The sequence below is a fragment of the Garra rufa genome, chromosome 14 (assembly GCF_049309525.1).
Source record: "Garra rufa chromosome 14, GarRuf1.0, whole genome shotgun sequence".
Classification (NCBI taxonomy): domain Eukaryota; kingdom Metazoa; phylum Chordata; class Actinopteri; order Cypriniformes; family Cyprinidae; genus Garra; species Garra rufa.
The window spans coordinates 30,479,416-30,492,887 of NC_133374.1; the positions used below are offsets into that span (position 1 = coordinate 30,479,416).

The following is a 13,472-nucleotide window of genomic DNA, read 5'->3' on the forward strand; positions in this document are numbered from 1 at the left end:
GAAGAAATGGGATTATGGGAGTGTTATGAAGTGATTTCATGCAAAAATTTATGCAATTTCAAACCTTCATAACACAAAACCAAATTTCAAGTTTCTATTGTCTAAAAATCTTGCAAAAAATCATGTGCATTAGCCACTAATTCTTCAGACTCAAAAAAAAGAACACTGTGAACATTACACAAAATGTCTTCTTCTTCGTTCTTCAGAAGAAACTGATTTTGGACAAATAAATGATGACAGATTTTTAATAAGTTTAATATTTTGCTTAATTTGTGCAACAATTTTACATCTTAGAAAAAAGATATAAGGCAGAGTGAAAAGAAAAAGAGTGAGAGAGAGACAGACCTTCTGTCCCTGGTTGCTGATATTTAACTTACCAGTCTTGAGAAAGATCCAAGTGACTGCGATTAAACCAAAACTACTCACTGACTACCTCTCTTTTGCTCGCTCGCTCTCCCTCCCTGGTCTCTCGCTCCGGGTGAAATGTTGTGACAGCATTGCGCTGATGTTGTAGGGGGTTAAAGTCACCAAGTGCATATTATCCTGTAAGGCTTAATATGCAGGTTGAAGCGCGAGGGCCGACTCTTAAATTACAGTTTGCCGGGCCTAGCACTCAGCGTGACAACAATACCCGCACAGACACTGTGTTACGTCTATACACACACACTTATACACACGTGTGCTCGCGCTTAGCTGTCGTACGAATATTCATTCAGCAATACAGTATATTTTTTGTGACGCAAATAATCACGCATCCATACACACACAGCCAATGCAGCGCACATGTACTTCATTTCATTGTCTTATCGCATGGCCGTGACATTCACAGACGCACGCTGAATTTATCTTTGTTTCCAGCCATTGTCTTTGTTTGTCTGTAGCTACTATCTGTGTGTGTGTGTGTGTGTGTGTGTGTGTGTGTGTGTGTGTGTGTGTGTGAGCTGCTTGTTATAGTGATGGAGTGTGTGTGTGGGCTGCCGAGTCAAGCCTGTCCTCTCCGCTTTCATAAATCTGCGTTGGATGAAGCTCTCGAGCCATAAAACGCATCGATCGTCATCCTTCACACACACATAAACACACATATTTCCCACAGGGTAATCCTGCTTTCTATAGGAACGTTGTGTCTTGTTGAGTGAGTTTTGAATGCACAAGTGTGTGCTAATATAGAGGGATAAACAAGACACATGCCAGCTAGTCAACTAATGACACCTCAGCATAAATAGCATGAACACATCTTCAAGTTTTTAATGAGTCACGGTGTGGATGTGACTCCAGATGTTGACCTATATCTGAAGGTTTGTTCTTAAAGTGCGTTTGCATCAGATTTGTGTTTTGCGAGTTTTTACATTTCCAGTTCACTTAGTTTTCTCATAACAGTGCGGTTGACCCAATCCACATGCCCTGCCTGCCTGGAGAAACTAGGACACACACACACACACACACACACACACACACACACACACACACACAGGGACTGACTGACTGTTCTCACACACTGACATACTTTGCTGTTGTTATTGTGTCCAGTGATGTGCAGTTTAGCAGAACACACACAAACTCTTATTTTACACTACACACACACCTAAGTCATCCCAAAGGAATATTTTATTGCTCTTTTATAGCTTCTCAGTTGTTTCAATTAAGTTTCAACCTCATCTTATATGTTTCTGATGATGCTTCTTAGTATACAAACCTGAACCTTTGCTCCTAGGAGAAACAATGTTGAAACTGATCTTATCATTCAAATCTAAATAGTGTGCATATAAATCTTAAACATGAAAACACACACACACATACACATAATCAACAATTCAAGTCTTTTTGTGTCAGAAACATTCATATCTAAAATGTACTTTGATAAAAATAAGAAGGACTAAAAGTGAAAGAGAAACACTTACTTCTGGCTTCTGAGTGAGTGCTGCATTGTAAAATACGGCCTTCATGAATGTACAGATAAATCAGAGTCAGGCTACGCTGATGTGAAATGACCATGACAGTAATATACTGTTACAATAACATACACATCAAATATTAAAACACTCTCTCTTTCTTTCTTTGTAATGGATTTGGTGTATCCTTCAAAAATTACTTCATATCTGTATCAGTGTTAGTTTTTGAATGTGGTGACTATAAACGTTTCAGTCATAAATTTTGGATTTTTGTAAAAGTCTAAATGATGGATTATGTGACTAACTGAACAGAATAAAAGCCTTTTTGTCGGCCAATGAAATCCATGTGCATATGCTAATATCACCTCTTCTCCTCTGTCTTCAGGTAACAGGTTTTTCCTGACGTCATATGGGGCCCTCTACATATCTGATGTTCAGAAAGAGGACGCCCTGTCTACCTACCGCTGCATCACCAAGCACAAATACAGCGGAGAAACCAGGCAGAGCAATGGGGCTCGTCTCTCTGTGCTGGGTGAGTTTGTGGGCTTATGTTTGTTTTCTGGACAGTTGAGACATCTTTGTCAGATTTGTCAATCCTAATTCACTAAGCATATTTTCGTAATTGGATTTGTTACTGTCTTGGATGCACTTCTTGGAGAAATAACATTAAGATCCTAATTTATGTCATTCATATTTAAAGGGATTAACTGTATAAGTTATCCCTAAAATCTACTCATGATGTTAGTCAAAGGTTCTTGCAGAAAAAAATGCTATAATTTTAACACAAGCATTTTCTTGTCTTCACTGACCATTAATCAGGTAGTTTTGCTAGTGTACCTTTAAAGAAACATTGGTTGCTTATTTAAAAAAAATCTAATTCCTCAATGGTCGTGTAAAACAACAGCCTTTTACCTTGTCAAAAACAGCTCTGTTTACAGTGACTGTTTCGGTGCATGGCTCTTTAAATGTTAATGAGCTCTGCTCACCCCACCCCCTCTTCTGTTTTTTGTGTATTTGGTAACACGTTACCTTCAAAAACAAAACTAATGCGTCCTCAGTGGCTATTACGTTGGGAAAATGAATCTTTTGCCTGTTTCACACTGCTAGCTTGTGCTTCAAATCAGTTTCTCGCCAGCATAACTTCATCAGTGCAGACTTGCAAGAGTATTCACACCGGAAGCGCTTGCAGTGTGAAACCGGGCTTATGTTCACGTTTACATTCAGCTACAAAACACCTGCACTGCTTACTAGGCAGTGTTGTCACTACAGCTGCTCGAGTGCAGAGAAAATTGTGAACAGCGTACAACTGTCTGTGGACTATGCTATGCTAAAATGGGACAGTCCGTCAGCGGTCGTGGGCGGGGTTTGAGCAATATGACGTCATATTGCTCAGAAAATCAAAATGGCTTGATAATTGGCTGTTTAGGTTTTTTGCCGATTAAACAAAGGAGTAGATGTGTTTATCATTGTAGAGTGGCTGTGTCCACACACTGCTAAGACAAAAGTGTAAATGAGAATTTTGCATCTGATGTCCCCTTTAAGAATGTATGTAAATGACTATACTTAAATTGGCAAGAATTGCTTCATCTTTTTTTAAGAACATTCTCTCTGTCCTTAGACCCCACTGAAACCCCACCTTCTGTGATGGACAGTTTCCAGTCAGGAGAAGTACAAGTAGGGCGAAGCATAGAGTTGCCCTGTATCGCCTCCGGTTATCCCAACCCCACCATCCGCTGGCTGAAAGATGGGAGGCCGCTTCCTGCTGACTCCCGCTGGACACGGCGACTGACCGGCCTCACAATCAGCGACCTCCGTCTGGAAGACTCTGGAAACTACATCTGTGAAGTCACCAACAGCTTTGGCTCCAAAGAGGTCACAGGACACCTTAATGTCATCGGTGAGAAGAAAAAAAAGAAAGAAATAAAGGGCAAAAGGAAAAGAGGGGGGGTACAAGAAGAGAACCACATTCCTATAAACTATTCCTATTAAATTTAAGGTAAGGACTATGTTCGCCACTTGAAATGTTCTTCCAGGACCAACAAAATATCCAGGAACATGTCCAACTTGGCAGAATTTGATGAAACTTTTCACTTTATTAAAAGTATAGTTTACTCACCCTGTGGTCTGTGTGGGTCCTAGCGCCCTAGTATAGTGATGGGGATACCATACTGTCAAAAAGCACCGTCCTTCGAATGAGACATTAAACCAAGGTCCTGACTCTCTGTGGTCATAAAAAATCCCAGGATGTCCTTCGAAAAGAGTAAAGGTCTGACCTCAGCATCCTGGCCAAATTTGCCCACTGGCCTCTGATCATCATGGTCTCCTAACAATCCCCATATACTGATTGGCTTTATCACTCTGTCTCCTCTCCACCAATAAGCTGCTGTGCTGGGCAATCTTTCTCACTATGGCTGCCGTCGCACCATCCAGGTGGATGCTGCACACTGGTGGTGGATGAGGAGATGCTCCCTCACGATGTAAAGTGCTTTGAGTGCTTAGAAAGGTGCTATAAAAATTTTATGAATTATTATTATTATTATTATTATTATTACTATTATTATTATTATATAAGACCTTTTCTCATCTTCAGAACACAAATGAAGATATTCTTGAATAAATCCGAGAGCTTTCTGACGCTGCATAGATAGCAACAGTACTAAGACATTCAAGGCTCAAAAAGAGGCCCAGAAAGGTAGTAAGGACATCAATAAAATAGTCCATGAGACATCAGTGGTTAAAAACTTTTTTTAAATCTTAGTAGAGTACCATGCATGCGTGCGGTCCAGCTGCATAGGGGGCTGGCGTTTAGATGCAGAACCAGGATGTGCTGTGCCTTGTTTATAAGCAGAGGAATGCACATGCATGTGTCATGGTAGTCTCGTGAACATGCGTCAAAGACTGACATGGAAGAAATTAAGTTGAATGAGATGAAGAAGGAATTTTTCTTTGTGTACAAAAAGTATTCTCGTAACTTCATAAAATTAAGGTTGACCACTGATGTCTCATGGACTTTCTGGGCCTTTAACATATTTGTGTTCTGAAGATGAACGAAGGTCCTACAGGTTTGGAACGAAATGAGGGTGATTAATCAATGACAGAATTTTCATTTTTGGGTTAACTATCATCAACATCATTGTCCTAGAACATCATTCCTATTAAACAATTGTACTTATGTTACGTATAGGGATAGAGTTGGCTTCACAGTAGAATTATGACTTAGTTTGTTTGACTTTTATGTTTTTTCCAGAACTAACAAAATATCCAGAAACATGTCCAACTTCAAAGTCACGTCCATCTGGTCTATTCCCCAAAGCAGATACCAAAACCTTGCAGCAGGTGTCCTTATCCTTGCTCTTGGTGATCAGCCTTCTTGCAGAGAAGGTTTAGTACCTTGCTGCCAATGAACTTCCTTGGAGTTGGAATTAACCTCAGCAGGAAGTTTGTTCTCTTCAAACAGGGATGAGGACACTTGCCCCAGGGTTTGGCTGTCCTTTGGGAGTACCCACTGGGGTCACTTCAATTTATTGACTGCCTGGTTGTTCTATCTTTTACAAAGTCCTGAAATATCCACACCCTTTCATCCAAAGGAGAGGGTCCAGATCAAGTTGGTTCATCACCAGGCCTTTAGACCAATATGGCCCCAGATCTCATGTGCAACTGTGTCATAGGGAGAGATAAATATCAAATGGAGTATACCAGGGAGTGAGTAAGAGAGAAACACATTTGGGTTTAAGAGATGTTGGCACACTGGTCTGTGTCTGCCACCTTCTTGTTGACTTATAGAGAGAGTAATATGAGAGGACAGGAAGACTGTTCTGGCCTCTCCAGTCTGACCCCAGTTCCACCAGGAATGTGTGTATGTGTGTTTTCGAGCAGCCATGGGGAGGGATCTTAGACCAGTGGGATGGTATTGGCTGGAGTTTTAATGTGAAAGGAAGAGGGGAATAGAGAAAGGGGATGTGGGGTGGACATTTGGACGTTTAGCCGGTGGGCACATCACACCGGTGTGCTCACACAGATTCTGACAGGACAGGAGGGGAGGAGGGCACACACACGCATAGATGCCCAGACACACACACCATCACACACAGAGGCCTCCAGCACATAACACCAGCTGCCTTATTGCTCACTGACATTTTCTCTATCTATCTATCTATCTATCTATCTATCTATCTATCTATCTATCTATCTATCTATCTATCTATCTATCTATCTATCTATCTATCTATCTATCTATCTATCTATCTATCTATCTATCTATCTATCTATCTATCACACTAGAATTCAAATTTTTAGACAAAACCTTACCCTCAGAGTCAATAATATCTTTCTCCATCATTCTCTTTCTCCGCAGAGCCTCTGAGAGTCACGTTATCCCCCAAGAACCTGAAAACAGGCATCAGCAGCACAGTGATTCTCTCCTGTGCCGTTCAGGGCTCACCCCACTTCACCGTCTCCTGGTTCCGCAACACAGAACCCATCATGCCTGACCAGCACTTCTCCATCCAGGGAGCCCACAACGAAACTCTATTCATCACAGCAGCCCAAAAAAGACACTCAGGGGCATATCAGTGCTTTGCCACCCGCAAGGGTCAGACCGCACAGGACTTCTCCATCATACTGCTTGAGGGTGAGTGGAAAGAGTGGATAATAGGATAGCACTGAAGGTTTTGGTTCTGATTATAACTTTGCAGCGTACAATTATTTTTGGACATCAAAGTTCCAAATTTAGATTTCCACGACTTTTAAGCAAGTTACACTGTGTCTTACACAATCCTGCACAAAGCAACAGCAGAATATATTTTAGCTTACATTATTCACAGACCCTCAAGTGCCCTCTTGCATGTGTCCCCAGTTTGTATACTTATGGATTAAGTAAACTCTTAAGTAAATATTTTACGATTTTACAATTAAAATGTATTGCATGCAATTAAATTAGGTCATATTCGAGATAAGCCAATTTCTGTCATGAAACTCTAGAACATAAACAGATGATGATCCCAGCGTTAAACTACTTGGCACATGCTGATTGGTTCATGTTGCATACGCAGCCAATGAGGTTGCTGTTTACACTGAAATGGCTTGTTAGCATTCACAGGAGCATTTTGCAGTGCACTTTCAGAGATCCCCTGAAACCCTCCACCTCCCCAGCTCCACCTGTATAGATTAAATTCAATTCAAGTTTATTTGTATAGCGGTTTTCACAATTTTTTTTACAAATCGTTGCAAAGCAGCTGTACATTAATGACATAAAACATACCTAGACCTCTTGAAAAATTGAGCTGTTCTTATGAAATAAACATTTCAGTAGAGTACCTTTCAAAGATTCTGAGGTCTTCCATCTGTATTCCTCTCTATTTTTCCTGTCAGACGGCACCCCACGGATCGTCTCGTCTTTCAGTGAGCGCGTAGTAGCCCCTGGCGAGCCCTTCTCTCTCATGTGTGCGGCCAAAGGTGCTCCACCCCCCACCATCACCTGGACATTGGACGACGAGCCGGTAGCGCGGGACTCGGCGCACCGGGCCAGCCAGTACACGCTCTCCGACGGCTCCACTGTCTCGCACGTCAACGTCACCAACCCCCAGATCCGCGACGGGGGCGTGTACCGCTGCGCCGCACGCAACTCGGCCGGTAGCGCCGAGTACCAAGCGCGCATAAACGTAAGAGGTGCCTGTCTACTTTTCAATCTCAGACGTTTAGGGTTATAACCCTCCACCTCCCCGATCCTTGACCCCTGAACTCCTCCACCCCATCTCAAGTCCAGATCTCATTGCTTCTTATCAAGTCAAGTGTCATTGTGTCTGTGTGCGTGGGTGGGGTGGGTGGGTGTATGTGTGTGGGTGGAGCGTCTTATGTTGTTTATTCATCACAGTGCTGTCACCTGTGCGCTTTCTCATCTTGAACGCCATTCTTTCCACTGTCAGATCATCCGTTTGTGTTCTCTGCATCTTTCCACTTCTCCTGTTTGTCTCTCCATCTGCTGAGTCTTTGTTCCTCTCTTTCACACATACACGGTGTCTCTGTCTCGATGTCGCCGGCTGGCTGGCACACGTGTGGTGTCCTGGCTGTTCTGGGACAGAGTGGAGATCTGGCAGCAGGGAGACACCATCACGCCAAAGAGAAAAGAGACACATCAGCTAAGAAACCAGACTGAGTAGAGAAAAGATGAGTTGAAACAGTAGAGAAGGGTAGAAACAAGAGAAAAATACTCAAATCTCAAAGAAAAAGAGAGGAGATATAAAGGAGAGACAAGAGAAGAGGACCCAAAAAAAGTATAGAAAGTATGATGGTGTCATCCGTTGGTAACACTTTATAATAACGTTCAGTTGTAAGTCTTTTATAAGTGATTAGTTAATGATGAAATAATCATTTACAAAACATTCACAAACGATAATTAAGTGATATGCTAACAATTTGTGTATGTTTTGTTAATTAATTTACAAGTCATTTACAAATTAATTTACAAGTAATTAGTTAATGATGAACTAATTATTTACAAAACATGACTATGTGTTTATAAATTATGAATAAGTGATATGTTCATTTTGTTGTAAGCACTATGCTAACGATTTACCCATCTGTCGTAAATTATCTGAAAAATGGCATATCATGAAATAATCAAACAGATCCTTAGTAAATGGTTAAAAATTACTAGTTAACCCCTTAACTGTCACCCCCCATTTTTTAAGTTTATCCAAACTTAAATTGTAATTCATGAACACTTTGGATCTAAGGTAGGTCTCTTTTTAAAGAAAACAATCAGCAGATTAGGGCGTTATAAAACATCTTTACCCTCACCAGTCAGCACTTACATTGCAGTATTCACACTACAAAGTATTCAAAAGCTGTTGATGAATAAATAATGAATAAATCATTTACAGCACTTTCTGCATCCCCTAATCTAAAGTGTAAACTACTCACCAGTTGTAAATGTTTTACAAACCGCCGGTTCCAGGTTTTGTGGGCATCAGGTGGGTATACACACTGTGTGAAAGACCTTTGAAAAATGAGTAAAACATTTACAACTGATTAATTTTTTCCACTTTACATTAGGGGATGCAGAAAGTGCTGTAAATGATTTATTCATGATGCGATCTTCAGTGAAGGATAAACATTTAAATGATTGATATTTTAATTATTTTTAAGTGACAAATAATACATTAACTAGTAATGTATTAACCACTTACTAAGGATCTGTTTGATTATTTCATGATATGCTATTTTTTTAAGATAAATTACTACAGATTTGTAAATTGTCAGCCTATTACTTAATAATCATTTGTGAACGTATAATCATGTTTTGCAAATTATAAGTTCATTATCTAATCACTTGTAAATGATTTATAACTTAATCTACAAAACATATATAAAAATACTAACACATCCCTTATCACTTATGAATGCATAGTTATGTTTTGTAAATGATTAGTTCATAATTAACTAATAACTTGTAAATAACTTGTAAATGAATTAGCAAAACATACACAAATTGTTAGCATATCACTTATTAAACATTTATGAATGTTTTGCAAATCATTATTTTATTATTAACTAACCACTTATAAATGACTTACAACTGAACGTTATTATAAAGTGTTACCCAGAGGACTACACAGGGAGACTAATAGAAATACAGGAGGAGATGGGGAGGTGGAGGGATGCCGGAAGAATTGATGCTGGAGCGGCGCAATGACTGCTGCTTATATAGGCTCATATTAATGATTGACAGGACTGACAGGATCTTTTAACTGATACCTTTTGGTACATTCCGAAGAGGGTAACAAGATGGATTTGCTCTGACCTGAATATCTTTTAAATATTTGATGCCACTTACCTGACAAATGTTGACAATTCCAATAATAATTTCATCCACAAAAGCACTTGTTCTATCAACCCTGTACCTTGTTTCCAGTTAGAGAGATAAATCCCAGAGCACCATTACTCTCAGAAGTTGTGTTCAGTCAGTCAGTCAGATGAAGTTTGCAAGATCAAGAACAGAGATTGAGTTTGGTGCATATTATGCATCAGAGGGTCAGTGAACGGACTGTGGGCGGTTCATGGGCGTGTCACTAAGAGTGATATTGAGTCATGTTGACAGGCCTGTTGAATTCACCCTCTGTTCCTCTCTGAAATGTTCAGTTATGACATATCTGTCTGCTTTAAGGAGACATGCCAGAACAATCATTGCAGTGAGAATGAGACCCTGTGCCACGGAGCCACAGTTGTGCGCACACATACTGAATGATACCAGCGCTCATGGACACACTCGCAGAGTCTTAAAACACTACTGCCTGACTAATACACTCTGACCGCAGTACCCTCATGAAAACTGACAGCATTGACTTTAACACACACACACACACACACACTATCCATATTAGACACACACATTTATTCTTGAGATGATAGTTTGGCAACACAATATTTAACAAACACAGACACCCGTGAGCAACCAGGCCCCATTCTTCCTGTGAACAGCACAATAGCGGTGCTCAGTTCCTGTCTGGATCCTTATCTAAGTTCATACATTCATATATTATGTTTGAGAACAAAAGAAAAATAGAGAAATAGAAAGACAGCCAGAGAATAACTGAGAAGAAGAGAGAAGAGGGATACTGTGCGACAGTCTTCTTGAATAATACATCAGGGTTGACTTGTCAGAGCGGTGACTTCAAAGCACAACGCACGCTGAGCTGAGAGAAAGGGAGAGAGAGCAACAGAAGAAGAGAGAGATACGAGGATGAGGAGTGGGCTGTTAGAGAGGATGAGAATATTTGTGTGCATAAAATCTCCATATGCCCCATCGACGATTTATAAACCGATCCGCCCTCCATTTTGAGGCAAACAAAATGTCCTTCTGCAGTACGTCTTCTCGTTCTTATAGTTCCTCTGGTTACTCCTAAGCCACCTTGTCTCAATTTTGACTCTTTCTATTTCGTTTCTCATCCTGGATCTTCAAGCATTGGCCATTAAAATCTTCACAGTGTTCCACCATCCATTTGTCTGTACACCCCTACATCCTCGTGTGTGATCTGAGAGCAGAGTCCTGAAGAAGTCAGCCTTCTCTTTTTCCCAAAACAAAGAAAACAAAACAAACACGAATCGGTCATTACAAACCTTTTCAAATGCAGCAGTGACTGGTCTAGAAAGAACCAGTAGCTGTTAGCATATGCTAATCACATTAAAGGGCATCCACACTGACAGCGATTGCAGCAACAGAGCGAGTTGCAGCTATAGTTGGTGATTTGAGGTTACTAGAGACCAAAATTTGTGACAAATCTGAGCAAACTTAATGCAAAACCACAGCAACTACCAGACACTGGAACTCACAGTATTCCTTTCATGATACAGAAGTTGAGCAGGAATTCGTACTAGCAATCAAAACAAGCCTAAGGTTCAAGTCAGTTCAAGTTTATTTGTTTAGTGCATTTCATGATACAAATAGTTTCAAATTAAGCAATTAGGAGTAATTTGTTATCAGAGGTGACTATGTCAATGTAATGTCCATATGGCATAAATGTACAGTTCTAAGATAATACAAATCAGGCAGTTAGTTAATGACATGTATTCAAGCAGAACACAATGAACACGATTAATTGAACACAATGATTGCATGCTGTTATCATAATAATTACAATGTAAGGACAATTTGGGAGTTTTGTATATTTATTTAGACTTACTCAGACTGTTATCTGAGGTCCTTGAACGAGGCTGGATCCAGACTGAAGCTTGCACAATCTCTAGTTATCTTGGGATGGGCATCACAAGGTAAAAATAGAAAAGCAAATAGAAAATAATTAGCATAGCTCTTGTTCATGCCTTTTCAAGCAAAGAATAATCATGTGCATTTGATCAGACATAATTGAAGTACAAGGTTATGAGATGCATTGGCTGAAGAGATGTCTTTAATTTAAATTGAAATGTTATTAGGAAAGTTATTCCAGAGTTTAGGAGCCAAATGTGAAAATGCTCAGTCGCCTTTATGGGACTTTACTGTCCCTGGTACTATCAAACGTTCAGCATTCTGCAACCTTTAAGAGCATGATGGGTTGTGGTCTGATAGGAGACACAGGAGCTAAACAATTTAGGGCCTTATGAGTAAGTAAGCAATATTTTGTAACTGATACGGAACATAATAGGCAGCCAGTGTAGAGATTGTAAAATTAGGGGGGTATGATCATATTTTCTTGCTACACTTCTTGACTGGCAAGATGGCTGCGAGCGGAAACTCAAACAGTGAAAGTGAGTTGTTCAAAACCTTTCTTTCTAGTAAACTCTGTGTACACAAACAATGTTCTCAATGCTCGAGTTCATGTGTAGAGACCCAGGCGATACTTCGAGCAAAGTTTCATGGTGTGTCGAGCCTTCTTAGTGTTGTAAAAATATCGATTTTGATGCGCTCAAAGTTATGCCCCTAGAACTCCCATTCACTGGCCATTGACCACAAAACGAAATCACGGTCAATCTCAAAAACGTCTCGTTTGTCGTAATTATGCTTTTAGATATAAGTTTGTCTCGTTTACAGTAAAAAAAAAAAAAAAAAAAACAGCCCAGGTTGCATTTTGGCAATAGTTATCCTTTAAGAGCCAAATGTGAAAATGTTCTACCTCATTTACTGGACTTCTGTATCCTTGGTACTATCAAAAGTCCAGTGTTTTGTGACCTATATGAGCATGATGGATTGTGTGGTGGTAAGAGACACAGGAGCTAAACAATTTAGGGCATCATAAGTAAGTAGCATTATTTTGTAATTGATATGGAACTTAATAGGTAGCCAGTGTAGAGATTGTAAAATTAGGTTGGTATGATCATATTTTCTTGACCTTGTAAGAATTGCATTTTTGACTAGCTTTAGCTAAAGGATAGGCTTGCGTCTGGGAGTGCCGACGACCTGCAGAGTTCAGCTCCAACCCTAATCAAACACACCTGAAAAAGCTAATCAAGGTCTTCAAAATTACAAGGACTACAGGCAGGTCAGGCGCTTTTTTCAAGGTTGGAGCTAAACTCTGCAGGACATCGACACTCCAGGACCGACGTTGTCTATCCCTGCTGTAGCTTGTTTATTAAAGACGCAGAACCAACTAGTAGTGCACTACAATAGTCAAGTCTAGACGTAATGAATTCATGAACTAGTTTTTTTCTGAATCAGGCACTTAAGGTGGTTTGCTTCTTTTAGTTGGAGACATAACTGAAGTACAAGTCTATGAGATGCATCTGAGCCCCAAACTTTATCACGAATGTTATTCCAGAGTTTAGGAGCCAAATGTGAAAATGCTCTACCTCCTTTAGTGGACTTTGCTGTCCTTGGTACTATCAAAAGTCCAGCGTTTTGTGACCTTTAAGAGCGTGATGGATTGTGGTGTGATGGGAGACACTGGAGCTAAACAATTTAGGGCCTTACAAGAATCATTATTTTTGTAACTGATACGGAAATTAATAGGTAGCCAGTGTAGAGATTGTAAAATTGAGGTGGTATGATCATATTTTCTTGACCTGGTTAGAACTGCATTTTGGACTAAATGTAACTTGTTTATTGAAGATGCAGAACAACCACCTAGTAGTGCATTACAATAGTCCAGTCTA

General features: G+C 40.1%; 1 protein-coding gene across 4 annotated transcripts in view; it reads left to right on the forward strand.

Annotated features, from left to right (window-relative positions):
- The window catches only part of dscaml1 (Down syndrome cell adhesion molecule like 1), a 125,805-nt gene that overhangs the window by 73,004 nt on the left and 39,329 nt on the right, over window positions 1–13,472 (forward strand). For all 4 annotated transcript variants that reach the window (XM_073817521.1, XM_073817522.1, XM_073817523.1 and 1 more), the window contains exons 2-5: window positions 2,275–2,421; window positions 3,508–3,786; window positions 6,244–6,519; window positions 7,260–7,556. In XM_073817521.1, coding sequence (XP_073673622.1) covers window positions 2,275–2,421; window positions 3,508–3,786; window positions 6,244–6,519; window positions 7,260–7,556 — 999 coding nt within the window. The remainder of the gene's footprint in view (window positions 1–2,274; window positions 2,422–3,507; window positions 3,787–6,243; window positions 6,520–7,259; window positions 7,557–13,472) is intronic.